Source organism: Orbicella franksi, chromosome 1 (genome assembly GCF_964199315.1).
Source record: "Orbicella franksi chromosome 1, jaOrbFran1.1, whole genome shotgun sequence".
In the NCBI taxonomy this organism is placed as follows: Eukaryota; Metazoa; Cnidaria; class Anthozoa; order Scleractinia; family Merulinidae; genus Orbicella; species Orbicella franksi.
The window spans coordinates 23,949,117-23,969,650 of NC_138145.1; the positions used below are offsets into that span (position 1 = coordinate 23,949,117).

Sequence of the window (20,534 nt, forward strand, 5' to 3'; positions counted from 1 at the left end):
CCCCCTATATAGCTACACACAAACATGTCAACTGCCAAGTCCTGTGTCGCATATCAATTGTGAACTGGTTGAACGACACTGTTCTAGTACACCTCACAACATTAATTTTTACACCCAGCTGCAAATGTGTTGGTATTGAAAACTAGTATGTGTTAAAACAGATATTGATTTGCCCCATTAAGATCTTTGGAGGATACATAATTCAGTGGCGAATTTAGGGGGGGCCAAGCCTCCCCCTTATTTTGGGCAAAAAAAGAAAAAATCACGGAAGGAAGAAAGCCGACAGGGCAAGCAAAACAAAATGGACCTCATCCTCAATGGTCATTGAGGGTCTTGGGGAAACAAAACTCACAGTTTCCCTTGGGGCCAGTCATTAAGTGCTTAATAAGTGATGAACTTAATTCGTGCAACAAAAGTGGAGAATGCACATGCTCTCTCTGAATGAGTTTTATTCACAACATCCAGGGAACAAAACATCAATAATTTCAGCCGTACAGAAGAACTACTGATAAATCTTGCTCTAGCAGCATGCTGGGCACTTCGCGGCTAACATTTCAGGAAAAGAAAACCTTTCAACCCAGCAATGGGTTTGTCAATATAACAATGAGACAGCAAGTGTCAACAAGGGGCATTAGCCTGTGTCACAGCCGTCCTCCTGAAAGAAAAATCAGAGAGACGATTTTTCCCTTCGAGGACCACTGTAGAACAGCCGGCTACTGTCATATCTTTGCTAAACTGGTGCAGAGGCGAAATATTGGAAAGAAGAACATGGGCGGAGTCTGTATAGATAGAGGCACAAACGTCTATCTGGTGGACTGGGTTAAATGTCTTGCATGCATGGTTATAACCAAATTCTGGGTGTTGTCAAAACCAGCTTTTTCTTAAACAATGCTCAAGTTTTATACATGCACTTTGCCCAAAATGGTTTTACTGTCTGTGTACTAATTGGTTTCTAAACTCGTGGCTGGAAATCTAGCCTGTGTTACAAGTGCCCTCCTCATGAGAAAACATCTATTCCATCTCAAACTCCCAAACTGAAGTCTACCCGAGAGAATAACCAATGAGGACTCAGTACAACACAATAAAGTTTGCTATTCTTATTCCAAGGTCAGTTAGTGGTGTACCATTAATATGGCATCTTTGGATGACAGACCACATGAAGCTTTATTCATCAAATATTTGGTAAGTATCTGTCTTTTCGATAAAGACTAGCTCATCAAAAAGTGAAAGGTAGACTGTAGGCTGCTGCATCACACACAAACTGCTGACAGCCTTTTTACCTGGACTTCTCTCAACTTCTTTGCAGTGTATACACAGGTATATGTGATAAATACTTGGTTCAACAGCCCCCCCCCCCCCACCCCCCTGGGGTGGATTCCCATATTACCATATCACCAGGTCGGCGATGCTAATCACCTAGGGGTATAAATCAAGGATTCTGGTCTCACTCAGGGTGCTCATGACAAAAGCAAACCACACCCAGATTACAAGGTCTCTTTTAAGGGTTTAGTTAAAATTTTGAGACGAGCTTCCCTGACCTTTTCAAATGGGAGTCCCTGGGTTCAACAGTCTCATTTGAAGCGTATAATTCTGCCAATGAATAACTTTGCTAGTGTGTTTTCGTTGTAAAAATGAAACCAAAGTTTATGAATACTTATTTACCTAATATACATGTGCTCCCTAGCTCGTTACACACAGCTACCCATGAACTCTTTTAAAAATACAAGTGTTGTTGGTGCTGTTGATTCAGACATTCCTGGAGTTCTTGACAATAATTATTTGAAAAAGGTACATGTATATCAAATCTGAAGAGTCAGTTAATTTTTTCAGGTGTTAAATTGACTGAAACTAAACTGAAATAATAGCACACATGAGCAAACTGAGTCACCTTGTAACATTAAATTAATCTTTCCTATTAACTGAAGTTAATCTGCTTAATGTGCATGCAATGCATTCAATGTCATGTTCTCTGAATAAAGAAAGATTTTCCTTGTTCATTAAGTTCCATCTCATACAATGCTTGCTCTGTATACAGCAACTTACGAAGCTGAGCCCTTCTAACCTAAAACAAGACAACAAATTAAACATTGTGAGATGCACCCGTGTGGTTAACAAGTCTTTCACTGCCATGCAGAATAGAGAACATACTCAAATGACAGTCAAACCTGCACTAACGGTCACCTCTACACAACGGCTACTTTTCTATGTTGGCCATGCACTTACATTTGTCCCAGCAGACACGCCATACATAATCACTCTTATAATTTAAACCTCTATACCCGTAACCAAAGCCATCCCAAACTAGCAAAATAACCTATTGACAATGGCTACTTAATCAAAAACTGACAAAGGGGAATATACAAAACCCCTGGCAAAACTTGACCAATACTGCATGTCGTTTGTCTCTGTTTCTGACTTGGTTACTTGTTATACTACATGTAGAAGCATTTTTTAAAGATAAAAATGTTGACAAGAAACTACAGCACCGTAAATAATTTCATACATTGTCTATTCATGGTATTGTGAAAAACACAAACACGCACACTAGAGTTTTAGATCACCGCAACACTGCAAGGTGAGATTTTAGTCACCACATGAGAAAAACAATCAACACTGCAAAGCCCCATGTCTGGCCCCTCCATTTAGCCTAATGCTTTATAACCAGTGACCTCTTGTCCCCCTTCATGATTACAACATGGTATGAAGTAAAGTAAAGAACACAGAAATCTTTCCACTGGCATTCAGTTGCTTATAATTAACATCAACATTAGTATTATAGACCCTTTCCATAAATGGCTGCCAATTATAATTATTTTGGAAGTATTAAAATTAGCCTGACTAACCTCGTTTTTAAGTTGATAATTCTAAAGAGTTTTAACTCTCAAACAACATTAGAGAGAGGCTAATTTAAATGCATACAAAAGAATTTAAATTGGCTGCCATTTATGAAAAGGGTCTGTCTATGTCACAGAACATCTCCCTCTGTGAATGGTAAAACTACTGCACAGTGTTACTGCTACACTGTAAGTGATTTGATATGTTTACATGTAGCTGTATACTGATTTCACTAAATAATTTATAATTTACTCACAGCTGTGAATTCTTTATTAGCCAGAGATAGCTCTTCTTTTGTGTCCGCAGCCCATTGCTTTAGCATGCGTCTTTCACTATTCTGTGATATCAGAATTTGACTAAGATTAAAAACAGTGGACCATTTATTCAATTGTATGTACATATACTGTACGTTACATTGTCAAAACCTTAAGACTGAATTTTTACAGATAAAGAAAAGCCTTCACACTGTATAAAAATAATGCAGTACATTAATGTCTGCAAATGTGTAAAGGTAAAATATTACATACATGTACTGATAAAACATAACCATAAAATGCCCTACATGTAACTGCATGTGGTCTTTATTTTCTGATCTATCATTTTTAATTCAATCAATTAATATGAATATTAAATCATACATGTATTAAATTCTAATTATAGAAATTATAGTTTCTTTAAATAGGAAAAACATTCTAAGTTCTATTTACCTCTTCCTGCTTTTCCATCCAGTCAGCAATTTGGTTAACCCTGATTTCACTGCAGAAGGAGCATATGTGATTGAGTAAAAAAAAAAACATCTACAGTTGTAATCTACAACTGTACACTAACTGTCATCATTAAGTGCAGTACCATACAAAATCATGTACATGACAACACGCAAGAATTGATGACAAAACACCTGTATGCTGGGTTTTTGGCAGTTTTTGGGTCAGGTGGCTGCAGAAATAATTTTGTTATATATTAATAATTAATATACAGGTAGCAATGAAACAACCAGGGCCGGTCTCTTCTTTCCACCCCCTAAAGCAAAAGACTCCCACTGTAAGAGAGACATGTTTGATTGTTTTGTCACCTGTCATGAACAAAATGTTCCGAAGGGGGGGGGGGGGGGGGGGTCTTCCAGATATAAGCTATATGGGTATGTGCCGCTGTGAAGGGTATGTGTTTCAGGCAGTTTAATCTGGGACAGGGTATGGAAATCAGACAGTTTTGGCCCAGAAGAGGGTATAATTTACTAAAAATTCCCAGTGTATAACTAAATGCCATCTGGAACAGGGTTTTTTGCCCGGGGTTCTATAATAGAAATTGAAACTTGAAAGTGACTTTGTACGGTATCGGTTTAGTTAGTGTATGTTGAACTACGATAGTGATAACTTAAGTTTCTGCATAGAAAATGGGGAGTCTGGGATAGGGTAAGGGTTTTCCGCACCTAGTCTAGAATAGGCGTGCAAAATCAAGCTGATCATGGTCTGGTATGGGGTAAGATGTTCAGTGTCACAGCAGCACACCCTCACCTAATGATTTATAGAGTACCCCCCCCCCCCCCAGCAAAATGTCAAGGTCATGATCAACATCTGCTGGACCTCCCATTTAGAACATTTTATACCCGCTTCAGTATGAATCTCTCCCTGTCTGGAGGGCAGAGAGTTGAATATCATGCGTGCAGACTAATTTCGTATGCCTACAACTGTAGCTGAATAATTTTAGTGGCATGTATTTAAGTCTTAACTGACACATCTGTTAAAAATGTGTAAGCTATGTAAAGGTGTGAATGATGACTAAACTTCCCCCAGTTCTCCGACTTTCAGGGGAAAGGTGCTGGAGACCGTGTCAGTAGGCAAAGCACATTATCAGGGACTGGGACCACACGTTCAAATAATCTTTCAAAATCTTCAGAACCTCCTCAGAAACCCTTTGGATGTCTTTGGATATGTTCAGGTCACCTGCAAAAATCCTGGAACTCCCAGGATAAAAATCCAACAACTGTGACTCACAAAAAGTTGGCAGGTACATGTATAACATTTATTTTTAATTAAGACCTTGAAAAGTTTAGAATGAGGTCCCAGAGAGAACATCTAGGAGGAGGAGGTGGGGGAAAGCTGACATCATCTGGGTTTTACGACAGCTTTTTTTTGTGGAGGGTTTAGGCTCATTTTTGGGAAGGCTTACAGAGTGGAACTACATGTATTTTATACATGCCATTGGGTGTACTGTACTTGTAATGTGCAGTCAGCCCCAGAGAGTTACTAGCTTTTCCTTTGAAGAGACAGGCCTTACCTGTTGACCTTTGCTTCCTGTTCTGAGTTGAACTCATCATTCTGCCAGAGAGAAATAAAACTAGAGGGTTTAAATCTACCTCAGTGGTCACTGAAAGTGCCCTGTTTTACAGTCAGCAGCTCATAACATGATCAGGTACTGCACTATGCTGTCAACATAAATTTTCTTTACCAACAGTGTACACTGTAGTGCCCTGCTGACGACGTCTTCTTAAACAATAATAGCAGCATCAAATGGTCCCATTCAATTTGAAAGTGCTCGCAAAATTAAGCCTTTACTCGAATTGCTAGCAAAAATTAGATGAGTGCTCGCTTGATCGTGCTTGCAAAATTTATGCAACTGCTTGCACGCTCAGATTTTCATTAAAATTCTCTGCCGTGTAGCGGAAGCATAATTTGCATCTTGGAAACAAAAATTGACACTGGAAACAATGTTTCCCATATGGCAAACTGGGAATCATTTGAGAAACATGTGTATGCCATGAATATTTGTGGAAAAATGCTTCCTCATTTTGTTGACGTTTTAGTGAAACTGACTGGCCAGAGTTCAGTCCCAGGTAGTACATGTAGGGTAATCCTACCTGAAACATTTGCTCGTAAAGGCGGGCTATCTTTAACCCTCTTGAGAGGGAACCTACTTGCTTGTAAACAGGGCCCTAGAAAGCTTTAGTGTCCACCACTGACTTACGTAAAGCTAAGCGAAGTAATTTTGCATCAAACAGCATATCAAACAAAGCATAGTTGGCTGTAAGCTGCTGGGAACGGTTGAACCGTGATAAGATCTTACCATGTTGCCTAGCTTTGTACCTGTTGTCCTGTTTTGAAGGTGTCAGCCAGATTACTTGGCGCAAAACAACGTTTTAATAAAAGGGAGATTGCAGCTGGCAGAAAATTTACGAAGTGCTCGCTGCTCGCCATCTGTAATTTCTAAAGCACTTGCTGCTCACATGACAAAATTGATCACTGCTCATGTTTGCAAAAATAAACACACTGCTCGCATGCTCACACATGCTCACAAAGACCATTAAATACCCCTATTAATAAGAGATAAGGGCAGTTAAGATACAGTGTACATGTACATGTACATGTAGAAGATCTGTACTGGGGATTAGATTACAATTGAAGAAGAGTAAATTTACATGTATGGAACGGTTGTTTGCTGTCATTATAGAGGCATTACTAGTGGTGGTGATTGGTCCTTCAAGACATGTACATATAATGCATTCCTCTTACAAATATACAAGAATATATTTTCTCCCAACTAGTCACCAATATAATGTGGTAATGCCGTCTCAAAATCGCATTTAGTAAATAAACATATATATTATTTAAATAATTTAACTTTTTGTGGGAGAATCCCAAATGAGAAAAAAAAATTATTTTGACATATTTGGCATGAAATGGTTGGCTTCCTCGAAGTTTAATTGAATCGAAATGCGCATTATGATGTACAAATTTACGATGCAACAGGTATTTGAGTATCAAAACTGAAGTACATGTATTTCTCTTTTGCCGGACTGCATTTGAAGAGAACTAGGAACTCGATCACGAGTGTTTTAACAAGTAGTAGCAACAGAGCTTTGGAAAAACACTTCCAAATTTGAATTTATCATGCGTTAGTTAAGTTCGGATACATGTTTACAAGTTCTACATGTACATGTATTTGAGTTTGTCTGTGGTACATGTGCATTCATACATGTTAGATTTGACCTTCCAAGTAGAAAGCCTACACTGTACATGGACCTTTTCTAAAGAGGCTTTCGACAATTTAAATAATTGGATATAGATAACAGAAATAAAATTGAACCTTTTCCTTGCAGTGTATGAAAGGACAATAGATATAATCTGTATACAATCAGTCAAGGGCACAAAAGACAAAAACTCAATAAAGATCGACTGGGTTCCACACACCTTGATCCTCTCTTCTTGCCTTTTCAGAGCTTTTCTTAAATTTTTCGCTCCAGGTCGCTCGACTTCGTATCTGTAATTCGTTGCCATAGACATGATGAAAAGTTAAAAGGGCAAAATCTCCAGGGAAGATAACAACTGAAAACTCCAAATCCTAAAATCCTTCCACACGCACACTTTGTTTGATCACAATGGCGACCACAATATGGCTGACAACAAAGCTTACAAGTTGTCTTGCCAACCATGAATTTAGACTCAGTCTTTCTCCATATTGGGAGTGAGAGCGAGGCCGACCTCTTGGGAGACCGTACCTTAGAGGCAAAATGAATTTTCTTTCCCACAATTGACAAAAGACTACAGTTGTTCCGCGTAAAAATAAATACGAAGGGTAGCATTCTGATACGTGCATGATTTATCTGCTTGACCGTTTATCTGGTGCAACTTGATCAAACAAATCAGCGTGGATTGAAATTTGGCTCAAGCGACCTTTTGCACGCTTCGACTCACCCTGCGAGCAGAGCCTCTTTTATCGCTTTTTTGAGCGGACAGGAGACGAAAAAAGAGGCTCTGCACAAATCTGCTTTAGCCTTTGAAGTCGCTCTAGCCCCAAATCTCGGGCTAGTCATTCCGGTTTACAGTCAAACTGGTTTTTCGAGTGCGAGCATCAACTTTTACGAGAAACCGATGGTCGAAACTGAGCTCACTGGATGCAAAAAAAACATGGCGGCGAAAGGGCCGGTGAAAGGGGTATCCGGTCGTTTCGCCAACGAGTCGTTTCGCCAACGTCTCGTTCGCCAACGTCTTAGATCGATTCGCCAACGTCCTAAGTCGCTTCGCCAACGTCCTACTGGTCAATTCGCCAACGTCTAAATAAAAGTTTACCTTCGCTTGTGTGTGTTGTCATTTATTTCATTCCCTTACCTAGAGTTATTTTCCATACAAGAGCACCTCATTATTTACGACGACAGTATTGACAAAACCAAGCCGATCCGGACCAATAATGATCTTGAAGGTTGGCATAACGCACTCAATCTCCGAGCGGGGGAACAATGCGGTTTGCCGTTGTATTTATTAATCGAGTGGCTTGGTAGGGAGGCAAAACTTACAGCCGTGACAATCAGGCTTGTATCAGACAATAAACTTAAACGAATTCAACGTAGTGTCACTAGGAATATCCAGGCTAAGCTATTTGCAAGCTGGGAAAAGTACGAGAACAACGAAAAGATTGCCGCCCAACTACTCAAGACTTGTTCTCGGCTTAACGGACCAGCTCGTGCGAACTAGAACTTCTCTGTAAATAGGATAAATTACAGGGGCACCCAACGACCGTTTTCTCTCTAATGCTGTTAGATGCTGTTTTAGGCTATCTGGAGTACTTTTAAAGCTCTGTAGGTTAATTTTAGGTTGCACTAAAAAAAGTTTATCTGTTCGGATATTCTAGGGGAACTTGAGTATTCTCGAATTTATTAGGGCTTTTTTGTCCATTTCCCGAAAACCTTAGGTCTTATCGCCTTTCCGAAAATGATAGCTGACCTTTTTTCGGTACTCAAAGCGACATTTTTAACAGTCCGAAAACAACAGACATTAAATTTCTCATGTCACGAAAGTTCGAGGTGCCAATTCTCTCAAGAAAATCAGAGGGGATTAAAAGCCTTCCGAACAGATTATTTACCGAAACGTTCCGTTGGGTGCCCCTGAAATTAATTGGTTTCAGATAAATATAGGTTTCAATCAGGTTTTGTAAATAGGTTTCATAGGATTTTTGTGCTTGTAAATATTTGATACTATATACTGTAATAAAATTGCTGTTGTTATTTACTTGACGTTCCATTTTATTTCTAACTCGATTATAAGGCTGGAAAATGAAAACAAACTCTGTTTGCTTTTGAAGAAGGAAAAGATATAATGTTAATTTACATCGTAATGCATTATCCGCGAATTGGAAGCCATCAAACTTTTGGAAGCCATCGGACTTTGGTATTCAACAGTCAATTTTCACCGTGAAAATTACCACGATGTAGCACCCACGAGCCGGCTTGTGAAACTATCAGAAACATGCAAACTGATCAACAGTCAGTCAAGCGAAACTGGCAGTGACTTAAAATTTCTTGACCCAAGGATCACCCAAGGATCAGGATTGCATTCCAAACATCAATAAGCAGCTTTTTTTTCGTTAGTATTGGATATATGACGTTGGCGAATTGACCGGTAGGGCGTTGGCGAAACGACTTAGGACGTTGGCGAATCGACCTAAGACGTTGGCGAACGAGTCGTTGGCGAAACGACTCGTTGGCGAAACGACCGCAATTCGTGAAAGGAGATCGTGCGAAAATGCTTGACGATGCTCTGCTTACACGCAAACATCAGTCAGCTTCTATCAAGTGTTTCACATCTGGGGACTTTCGTATCTTTTCCCAGGGTCACTGGTCACGGAAAATCTTTCATTTTATAAGCTTAACCTTCGCTCCCGTTCGCAAAAGAGTTGCAAAAGCCCTCTGAACTCTGATTTTCTCTTTTCTCGGTACAAAGGATATGTACCGTAAGAAAAGGCTCTGCTTGCAAGGCGGCGTCGACAAAATCTGGATCGGACCGGACCGGATCACGGATCGGATCACGGATCGGATCACGGATCGGATCACGAATCGGATCACGGATCGGATCACGGATCGCATCAAGGAAAAAAATCCAAAATTTTGTTGAGCAAATTGCACTAGAGTGAATACCGTGAGCAGAACGTTTTATTTAATTCAGTTGTGATATTCCTTTATTCTTTTATAATATCAAGCCAACTGGGAGCTGGTCACAGATCAATTTTTTTCAGGCTGTTGGGTTTTGATTGCGATGATCAATCATGTCTTCATATCTTTCTCCGCAGTTCAGATAAATGATATTTCGTGTAATCACTTGCATCAAAGGTAAACTGTCATAAAACGAGTCAGTATGGTAATAATAGGACGAACGTATGAATAGAAACACAAAAACTAAAAACACTAAAAAATTAAACACCTGATGATTTCAAACAATTTCCGTTTTTGAGACAAGTCTATACTTTTACAAGATGTGAGTTTGGAATACGATATTTCGCACTGGAAGAAAACGAAACAAACCATTTGTATTTCAAGGAAATATAGCTGTTTTTCAAAAAATTTTAGGAATAACATCGATAGTGTGAACGATAACGCAACCCGAGAATAAACAACATTTTAGGAGTTACGTCACGATTTTTAGAGTTATTTTTAGGGTTGTAAAGAGCTGCCTTTAAATAGAATAAAACCTTAAAATGATCGTGTTCTAGGATAGAAAACACTCAAGAGGCAAGAACAAATCAAAACGGAATGAGGATCGTTAAGGATGGCAAAGATTAACGGGGATTGCAAATGACGAACTTGAAAAACTAGGCTAGTTTTTTCAAGATGTGCAAATCGTGACTTAGCTCCTTCAAAGCAAGTCATGTCCTTAAGCTTTCGTACGTAAGTTTTCTCATTAACTGTATTGTGTGTAACGCCAACTGCAACGCTCACATCTGACACGAAAATGTAGCCGAGAATTAGCCACTGAAAACAATTTCAAAAACGAGAATGGGAGGTTCACGCAAGCTTCGAGCCAACTAACGTTCAAATATAACTACATCTGCCTGTTCATTACAATTTAAATTCGTCGTAAATTAGGCGCTTATGTGGCTTTTTAAATGACCTCTTGTCATTCTCTGTAATTAACATGTTATTGCGTCAAATTCGGGATTCTTATTTTCATTTAACATATTTTAGTTTTCCACTTTTATTTTTTATTTATTATTATCTTATAAACGGTTTGATTTTTGTTTTTGATTTTTTTTTCTTTAAAACTTTGTTTTTTTTTCTGTGATCCGATCCGTGATCCGATCCGTGATCCGGTCCGTGTTCCGATCCGTCATCCGATCCGGTCCGATCCAGGTTTTGGCGACGCCGGCTTGCAGGGTGGCTTCGACGCAATTAACAAGATTTTTCTTCACCTTTTGATTTATTTGCTAATTCAATGAAAACTTTTCGGCAAACACTATACGTAGTGATTAGCTCTATGATGACTGTTTTCTCGAAGAAAATCTATGCTTCGGTTTAAATTTCCTTTTTTCATCATTTGTTCCATTATCTCAACTTGTGGCTTAGCTTTCCAAGTTTTGTGATCCAGTTTCTCCAGAGACATAAACTCAACAGCTATACTACTTAGCTCTGAGTCGCAACCGGTTACTGATCGATGGTGGTATGTCAAATCCCTTTTCCTGATGTATAAAACAATGGCTATTTCGCAGAAAACCATGTTGCAGAATATACAAATGTCACAAATGTTTAAGAAGGAATCCACCAGAAGTTCGAGTACATTACTTGCCAAAATTTTCGGACGTTAAAATTCGGGCGTTTTATTTCGGACGTTTAATTTTCGGACACTTTTTATCTCATTTCGGACATATTTCGGACAAAAATTTCGGACACTTTGCTGAAACACGGCGTAAGTATATTTACGCCTATAAAACATGAATATAGACTGAAACAACATCTGTGAAACTGATAATTTTACTGCACCCTCAAGGTTTTACAGATACACCGTCCGCTGAGAAAATAACACAAATTCTATCAAGTCGTAATCTCAAGCAGTGTTTCAACTAGAGTTCGCTTCAAAAAGGAAACTAAGTGCTTTGGAGCTTAAAGTGGCTCAATGAAAACGCAAACGTAGTTGTTATCAGCAATAAGGTGCTTAACATGTTCCGTCTTCTGTTCTTTGAACACGTCAAGTACTAGGATAGCCTTCTGCTCATCAGGAAGGGAAAGTAGTTCTTTGCGTTTCTCCACGATAAATGGTAAAACAACCTTCTCCAAGTGCTCGATAACTTTGTCTTCATTGCTCCAATGGTTTGGAGTGAAAGTCAAGTTAAAGTTATCCGGAAACGAGATTCCTTGTGGAAGGCATCGCAGGGTCTTACCCTCATAAATTAGCTGCATCGGGAGAAAAATACCTGACATTGTAACCGTGGACGTTCCTGTAATCTACTTCTTTTTGCCCTTTCCTACAAGTGGCACACTTTTTGCCCCCTTTTCATGGAGAGTATGACTAGCGGAACAGACATAGGACAATGGGTTTGGTCTGAATTGAGAATCAGATCTTCTGGCACAAGGTGCTTGGCTTGTAGTGTTTTGATCTTTCGCTGAAATGACAGTTTCGCTTCTTTCAAAAGTCCAGTCACTGCCATCTTCTTGCCTTCTCTTTCCATGCGGTAGAGGACATTTCTTCCCCAGTCATGACTAAGGCTCAAATAACTGCCGTGCTCGACCAATATATGGTCCGGTCATTTGCCATAACTATTCCTTTGGCAATAGCATTTATCACGGCAGCTGTCCCCGGTGCAGGGCTTTTAGTCGCAGGGTTTGTATCGTTTCGATGGTCTTTTTCATAAGGTCGTCGGGCAGTAATGCAGGTCGCCCACGGTTTCTGAAGGTAGTTTCACTCACAGGCCCAACTGCTGTTTGTTTTGCTTGAATGAAAGCTTTCTTGAAATCACTGACCGTTTGCTTAGTAAGTCGAGGATATTTGCTTTTCAATAGACGCACTGTCTGATTGACTCCGTGCCTTACAGCATGTTGACCTATTTCTGTTCTTTCCTCGGCTGTCGACTTGAGGTGGCTTCTTCGCTTTCTACCTTTGTTTTCTAGCATAATGACTTCATTTGTTACTTCTTCGGTTTCTCTTTCAGTGAGGTTTACAACACCTACATGTCTTCCGGCTTCTTCTGTCGGTGCCGATGACATTGCTTGTGGAGGATTTTTCGGTACCTTCTCAAATAATTTAAAATAGACATCGCTGCAAATGAAACTGATGGAGGAAAACTCTCAAACAAAGTGAAATGAAGAAATGTTTCGCTCAAAGGTAACGACAAAGTCGTGAATCGCGCAAAGACGTAAAAAATCGCGGAAAAGTCTGCAGAGCGTGCCGCAATAAAGCGTGAAATACCAATAACAGCCTGGCGTAAACGATGGTAAAACTTGCCAATTTCGAGAACTTAGAATTGTTTAAACTTAAAAAAAAAAATGGGAATTTTCTTCAAGCAACTAATTGCTAGTCGAGGTTGGCATGTTTATGGTAAAACTGTCTGGACAATTCCAAAGAGAGGTCAAAGATTGTATGGCCTGAAAGAACGAGATGTAGCCTGTTCCAGGCTCTCAGTCAGTGGGGACGATCGAAAAAGCAGGCAAGGGACGAGCGGGGTCTGGTAAAAAAAAGTTGCCCGACCGCATTTTTGATCGTCCCCATTGACCGAGAGCCCGGAACAGATTAAACGAGATGCAGACACACTTCTTGTTGATCAGTACGCTGTCGCTTGAATGATGAAGAGCAAAGAAAAACTTGTACCCAATGTTGTTGGCCATGTTCCACAAGAAATATCACGTTTTGTGTACTTTTTTCTACATCACGGGGGTAGCATCGCTGCAGTAGTTGAGGATGAAAAGTATAGGCCTTCTCCAGTTGCAAAGGGAGGACTTGAGATAGTCCTCCGAGTCACGTTTAAAATTGACGACAGCAAGCGGTCTCTTCTTGACCGTTTGAAAGAACTTCTTGAGAAGAACTACGAGCTTCTCTACGAATCAGCTACACAGATGAAGAATCACTTTCTAGTGACAATGAAGAGGATCGGTCAATTGTGTTCATGATTGATGATGAAGCAGAACAGGACTAACACTGGCAATGCCACTGGGCTTGGCTCAAAATATGAAATTATTTATGCATGCAAAAAGAAATTTATTTGTACATTGTTTTTTTGTTTTTTTGTTTTTTTGTAAAAGCAACAAAAATTTTGCTTTCTAGTGATATAAAGAACGACTAAAGCCTAATCTGAATTCTAGCTATATCATGTATATTGGCCTTGCAAGTAATGTAACAAGTGGACAAAACTTTGTACCAACATTATTTACATGGTATTGCAAACTTCTTTGCCACTTTTTTAAATATCTTCTCAAAAGAAATCGTTTCTAACAACACCAAATGTCGAAAACAAATTTTGAAGTTCATGTGAAACACTGCAAGTCCTGCAAAGCACTGTTGAAATGAAAATTATGATGAAATCTTACCTGTGATTGCACAATTTCTCTGAACTTTGAAATTTATTCTCTCGACTTCCCATGGGAAACTTTTTTTGGTGTTATTTCAGACAACTGTTTAAATTTTTAGCTTTTAGAAGATGCAAAAAGGACTGTAGTATACCTAAAGTTATTCTAGATCTGGTGCAAGGTTTTTGTCCATTAAAATTGAAATTGCCAGATTTCGTCTTAAACTTTTTTAAGAGAGGATGAAGGGTCAGACAGTTAATCCCCCATTTTGGCCATATTCCCAAGGCAATCCCATTCAAATTATTTTTAAACTTGTTACCCAGTTATTATTTTCCAGTTAGACGGTTTGCTACCTGAGACAACTGAGGTGGAAATTTTTACTTGTACTTAGTTAGAATAGAACACTATGGTTTTAATCTACCGTGGGGATTATCTCATGCTCAAAAAGTATTTCCACTTGCAAAGTGACAAACTATAATGAACACATCACGTATCTTTTATTTCTTTCGATTTATTCATTTAATCCAGATCAGGTCACACTATTTTTGTTTCATCTTCAGGACAGGCTCTCATTTCGCATATCTCTCCGTTGGCGTAACCCGGATCCTCATGGATTCTCTCGTACAAGCGACTATCATACTTCCTGCAAGGCAGAGGAACTAGGTTCCAGTCGATCATGCCCCGTCCTTTCTTGCACAGCCACTCGTTAGCACAGGAGAAGTAATTCTGGCAAAAAAAATACTTCCCATCTGCGTTTGGTGATGGGTGACCCCCCTTGACGATGTAGTGCTTGCTTTTATCGATATTTTCTTCCTGCATTTTTGCATTGTAACCCCACAGAAGCCAAACTGATGGATTGGTGTTTTCGTTTATGTACTTGATAGCCTCATGAGTGAAATTACTCCACAGATCGATATGCGATCCGATCTCGTCTTGAATCAAAGTCAAAGCTGTATTAAGCAAAACAACGCCTTGCTCAGCCCAGCTTATCAAGACTCCCACAGTGGGATCAACACAGTACCCCTCGTTTCGGGCCTCGAGGATCACTCTCTGGACACTTGGGACTTTGGTGGGATGGACGGAGGGATCTAGACTAAAAGCGAGCCCTGTGGCTAACCCGGGTTGAGGAGCGGGATCTTGGCCTATTACAATGGCCCTCACTTCTTCAGGGGGAACCATGTGAAATGCTCTAAAAACCCATCCTATTTTTGGATTTATTCCCAGACCCTGGTCTTGAGAGTCGTACTGGAGTCTATCGGAGATTTCTTGCACCATTTCCTTGACGTCTTCTCGATCAAAGAATCCTTCCCATCCTACAGGCTTACAGGCTTCATCGTAGACAATCTCCATAAGAGTGTGCGTCTCATAGGTAGCGGTCTCCAGTAACTCCATGCACGTGTCATAATGAGACTGCTCGTCATTATTATTTATTCTACCTGTTTGGTTTGGAGGAATTATCAAACGTTTTATGTATTTGTTATTAAGATGTAGCAATAATTATTATTTTAAATTGTTAATGTAGAGCATTGACAGATTTCTTGGCAATGAAACGCGGGCAAACTGAAAGAGAGCGCAACAAAATGACAGCTAGAGACCTCTTAATTTCCGGTTATTCAGTTTACAGAAACTATACACTTTTACACGCATGGTAAAATGTTCATACATTGTACCCTTTTCCCACAAGAGACCACCTTATATACCACTAAGATTTATCATACATTGGTCATATGGTAAGATGATATTCAACGATAAGGTAAAACAATCAGTAAAGAAAAACCGTTACCACTTACCATCACAAATGGTCAAAATGAAAACTGCTAGAACCAGAATTACAGTCTTCATTTCTGCGAAGATTACGTCAGACTTGTACGCAAAGAAAACGTTAGGGCTGAAACAAGTTAAAAGAATACGTTTTTTAGCCACTGACAACTGAAGTAAATAATATCCTATGAGTTGAATTCCTACCGCCTCTCAGAATATGACAAATACGACATGTTACGATGAGAACATTTTCCATAAAGGTGTCGGTAAAATGCGATGTTTGTTGGAACTCGGTGCCCTGTCGACAGGTTTCAAGACGTTGGAAGGAATTTGAAGTAGAGAGGGAAATAAATGTATAAATTTAAAAGAGCTGAACAAGCACGGAACACAGCTTTCCCAGAAAAGTTTAGTTTAAAATCTTCTCACGAGGTTTCATGAAATGCATCAATGTAGCATTGTTGATGAAAATTTGATTTATGACAAAAACCGACAACAGATTGTGATAGATGTGTAACCTGGCAGCAAAACGTGACAACCGCCATATATGTCATATATTGAAAAATGTGCTTGAGGTAACATTTTTTCTTTGTAAGTTAGTTTCCAGTCGTTTGACGTTTCCAGACAAGTGAAATAAGTTCCTAGGGTTTAATTTATCTAAACCGTACCTGTTTATGTGATATTAAAAGAGAACTAGCCACAGGTAGAAAATGGCGTTGATCTTCATTGAGGGGGGTGAATAGGGGTATGCAAATCCGCCGATCCGTGCCTTTTTTTCACCAAATACTTCGATCCGCCAATATTTTTGTTCAAATCCGAAACCACAACCATATCCGGAAACAGAAGTGTAAAGGTTCAAAGGTAAACTGGTAAATGTGAATGCCATTGTTAATTTCGCACAAATAGTAAAGAAGGCTTGATGACTATAACACAGTACAATTCCAATAACAGTCTCACACCTGAGTTTAAACGAGCTTTGTTCGAAAAAAGAAATAATTTGGATGAGCTCATTAACATATCGACCAAGGCTGAAGAAAGATTTATGATCCAAATTTCGTTTAGGACCCAAGATCCGAACATCAAGACAGACACAATCCGGAATCCGCCCCAAAATTCACAGCCGATCCACGATCCACTGTGTTTTCAAAAACCGCGAATCCGCTTGATTTAGCGCAAAAATCCACAATCCGTGCGCTTTTTAAGGCCAAATCCGTCGATCCGAAAACCTATTCACCCACCTCTTCATTGAAACGAGGTACAACAAATGGTTAAATTTCATCAAAGGCGACTCTGTCGTTTTACCAAGGAAATAAACTGTATTTCGAGGAACCTATTTACTGCTGTTACTGACAATAAATCCTCTCACCCGAATTCTTTAATCCTATTTTTTCATAAATACTTATTAAAATGTAATAGCATTTCACTCTATATACAGTGTACACCGGCTTTCGTTTAGAATACTGAATTATGTACCATTGAAAAAAGGCTTTGCAGATGAAGCATAAAATGTTTAACATTGTTCTTTTACAAGCTATCAAATTTAGATAAAGGACGTAAGGTAAAAACTGCCTCCTAAAATGCTTTCGTTTCAATTACGCTTTGTAAAATGTTGATGAGACCCCCCAAATCGTTATTAGTCAATTATGACTTGCGAAAGACACGCCAGCCTGAAGCATGAATGAATTTTCATCTACATCGACAAAGGCTATTTTCTAGTTACTTGTCAGTCAGAAAAGCAATAACTCGATCTAAAAGAAATATTTATTTGCTTTTGAACTTGCGTGGCAACCAGATCAACATAAAATGCAGTTAAAGTTGATCTGATGATCTTAGGTGAACGCTTGCTTAAATTATTTTTTTATGATTTTTATATATATATATATTTTTTATTTTTTTGCTTGTTTAATTTATGCTTTTGATTCTGACGGCCAGTCTTTGGAAACTTACAAGTTGTCCTTGACAACCGACCTTTCTTATACGAAAAGTTCTACGTATTTCTAATCCCGACGAACAAAATAGCTGCCTTTTTTTACTACCAAAGCGCTACCTATTACATCTAACACCTTGTCCTCTGGAATCTCGATACTCTGTTTAATTTGGTTAATCAAAGTTCTTCGTGAAGGAATTTTCTGAGTCGCAGCTAAGATTAGGCAGCTCCTTTGGTACCCTCTCTACCGATCCCTCTGACACGCGACGTCGGGAGAGAGGGTCTCTGGGAGTTAAAATAATATAGCAGTAGTAGAAGGGAAATTCGCTATTTCTAATACCTTACGTGAGGACAGTATACGGAGCTTTTATAGCTCATTTCACGTGGCAACGAAAAGGAGCTATCTATATATAAATGATAAGTCGCCCTCAAAATCTTTGCTTTTTAGAAGTATAGAATGATATGCGTCAAAGAAAAGTACGTGCTCAGCTTAAAGAAAAATGAGAAATGTAATCGTTGAGCACCAGTCCGAAATTATCATAGCCATCAAGTAGAAATATCGATTTTATTTTAGACCAGTCGGTATGTCAACTTTTTAACACGTTATTCTTTCGGTATTACTTTTGTAAGAACGAGCAATTGATAACATTTGATCAAATCGTGTAAAACCAACTCTCGATCACTCTTTGCTGTCTTAAGTATTTTTCTATGGCAAACGATAATGAGGGGGAAACTATGCTTAACAACTTGAGGAACATCATAAGACACGTACATCGCCAAAAAAATCTCGAACGTTCCATAACGTGGAAAAACGCAAAACATTTCAGAAGTTCTGTTCATTTTTGAATGAAATGTCAGGAACAGTCCCGGATTTAAAGTTCATTGGTGTTCAGTAGTTATAAAAGCTATAAACCCGTCGTTTGCCAGTGTAGCCATAACAAATTTTAAAACTAGCTGCAAATTCCTTCTTCGGCCTACTGTAGGTTGCTCCTTACCTCGTTAACTGAGATAGCTCGGGACGACCAAATCGATTACCAAAAGATGAAAAACCTAAGTGCCGGTCAGAGAAGTGAATTCTTACCTTTTGCCGCAATAACCTTGTGGTTAGACTGGAACGAGACACTGGAACAACAAAGAACTGCCGACCCTCCCTTATGACCATTCTCATTTAAAGCCGGAGAGACACGTGGGTTTTAAGCAATTACGTGAATATGCTACCTAAGCTTTTCAACCAATGGTAAATCACCACGTGCTTCTCTTGCTTGACTACTCAAGATCTGGGCACGAAATTGCCAATTTACTTCGGGGAGGGCTAGACCTTGTGTGTCAGCCAGCTGCAAGCAAACATTAATCTTAAGCGAAGTTATTATATTTTACATTTTACTTCTAACAGTTTTTGTTGGGGTGAAGTACAAGGTAAAAAACAATTTGTTTGAAACAATTTCCTTTTTCAACTAAATATCTTGAGGAATACCCTATTTATAACTTTCTTCATGTGAGAAGACGCAATTAAAACGAGTGCTGCGTTAGTGACGCTTTGATAACGAGGTATCAAAAAACATGGTCTAAAAGGATATGCGATTTACAAACATTTCTCTTTGAAACTTTATATCGATATAGAACAGAATTAGTGATCAAGGTTGATGTTGTCAGAGCTAATCCAAAAATATCTAGATTGTTAATTTATGCCTTTGAAGAAGACGCCTTTTTCAGAAGCTCCATAAGCATAGCTTTGTAGTTATAGACATTGTCTAGAACAACCAGGGTTTTCTCGTTCAATGCACTTCTTAATCAAGATACAATTTTCAAAACTGTACTGTTTTTACTATGGACATGGACTAAACCTCTGTTCACTGAATCTCCTCGTACATTTCGAATTTTCTCTTAGTTGATTACTAGACGACTTAAGTTATGAATTGAAAGAACTTAACTGAATAAAACAGTAAAAGTGAGTATGGTTAAATTTTTGCACCTTTGTGTCATATGTACTTCTAGTGGGTTCAATTTTTAATGGGACATAAGCTACATATAAGCTGCTGTTTAAAAAACAAACAAAGAAACCGGCTTAAACTGAAAAATGAAAATTTGGATCGTAGGCAAGATGTGCAGCAATTTACATTCTCAAACTCATTAATTATTCAACAAGTTTAAACAAAGGAAATCATGACTGTGACGGTGTTTAATTTGGATATCTGATCTTAAGGACGTTCGCGCGAAAATTTTCCAGTCGATAGATTTTTTTTAAAATTTTTACTGCAGTCAGATAATGAATTACTTGTGTCAGAAATGCAAAAAAAAAAAAAAAAAAAAAAAAAAATGGGGGTCACCGACTTCGTTACAGAGATAAGGTATGTCGAAAACTACCCCGATTTTGAAAAATTGGCGCACGTGATGGTCTACGGAGGTTTATAGTCAAAAATATCGAAGGTGAGTCAACGGAGGCAAACGATCTTAGTCATATTTTGTAGAAGTAGGTCTGTTGCGTAAATAATTCCAAATTTTACCAATTTTTTCACAAAACTTAACCCTTTAAGAGGCATTTGAAACCGTCGCACTGATAAACGGAGAGCTAAAAAGAACGGAAATCGATGGTGCATTTTGCAAAAAATTCCAATTTCTAGGCAATAGATTTTCTTCATTTTTTCGCTAAACGTTGAAAATCGGTGGAGAAAATGATCCATCAAAAGAAAAATAGAGGTCACCGAGCGTCCAAGACCGTTTAATCCAGGCAAAGCTATAGCAATGGCCATCTGC

At 38.8% G+C, this 20,534-nt stretch overlaps 2 protein-coding genes across 3 annotated transcripts; both read right to left on the minus strand.

The window, feature by feature from the left end:
* Window positions 1–11: 11 nt before the first annotated feature.
* On the minus strand, window positions 12–7,239 carry LOC145478987 (uncharacterized). The gene is made up of 5 exons (XM_081457211.1): window positions 7,023–7,239; window positions 5,113–5,153; window positions 3,543–3,591; window positions 3,092–3,172; window positions 12–2,062 (listed from the first exon to the last, which is right to left on the minus strand). Exons 1-5 carry the CDS (start codon window positions 7,113–7,115, stop codon window positions 1,961–1,963), a joined length of 366 nt encoding a protein of 121 aa, XP_081313337.1. The 5' UTR covers window positions 7,116–7,239; the 3' UTR covers window positions 12–1,960.
* Window positions 7,240–14,590: 7,351 nt separating this feature from the next.
* LOC145497665 (uracil-DNA glycosylase-like) lies at window positions 14,591–19,095 on the minus strand. Of its 2 annotated transcripts, none has more exons than XM_081477496.1 (3): window positions 18,862–19,095; window positions 15,886–15,983; window positions 14,591–15,531 (listed from the first exon to the last, which is right to left on the minus strand). In XM_081477496.1, the coding sequence occupies exons 2-3, from the start codon at window positions 15,935–15,937 to the stop codon at window positions 14,630–14,632; spliced, it is 954 nt and encodes a 317-aa protein (XP_081333622.1). In that variant the 5' UTR covers window positions 15,938–15,983; window positions 18,862–19,095; the 3' UTR covers window positions 14,591–14,629. The 2 variants fall into 2 exon arrangements, with proteins under 2 accessions (XP_081333622.1, XP_081333630.1); XM_081477504.1 differs by lacking the exon at window positions 18,862–19,095 and adding an exon at window positions 18,776–18,832.
* Window positions 19,096–20,534: the final 1,439 nt, after the last annotated feature.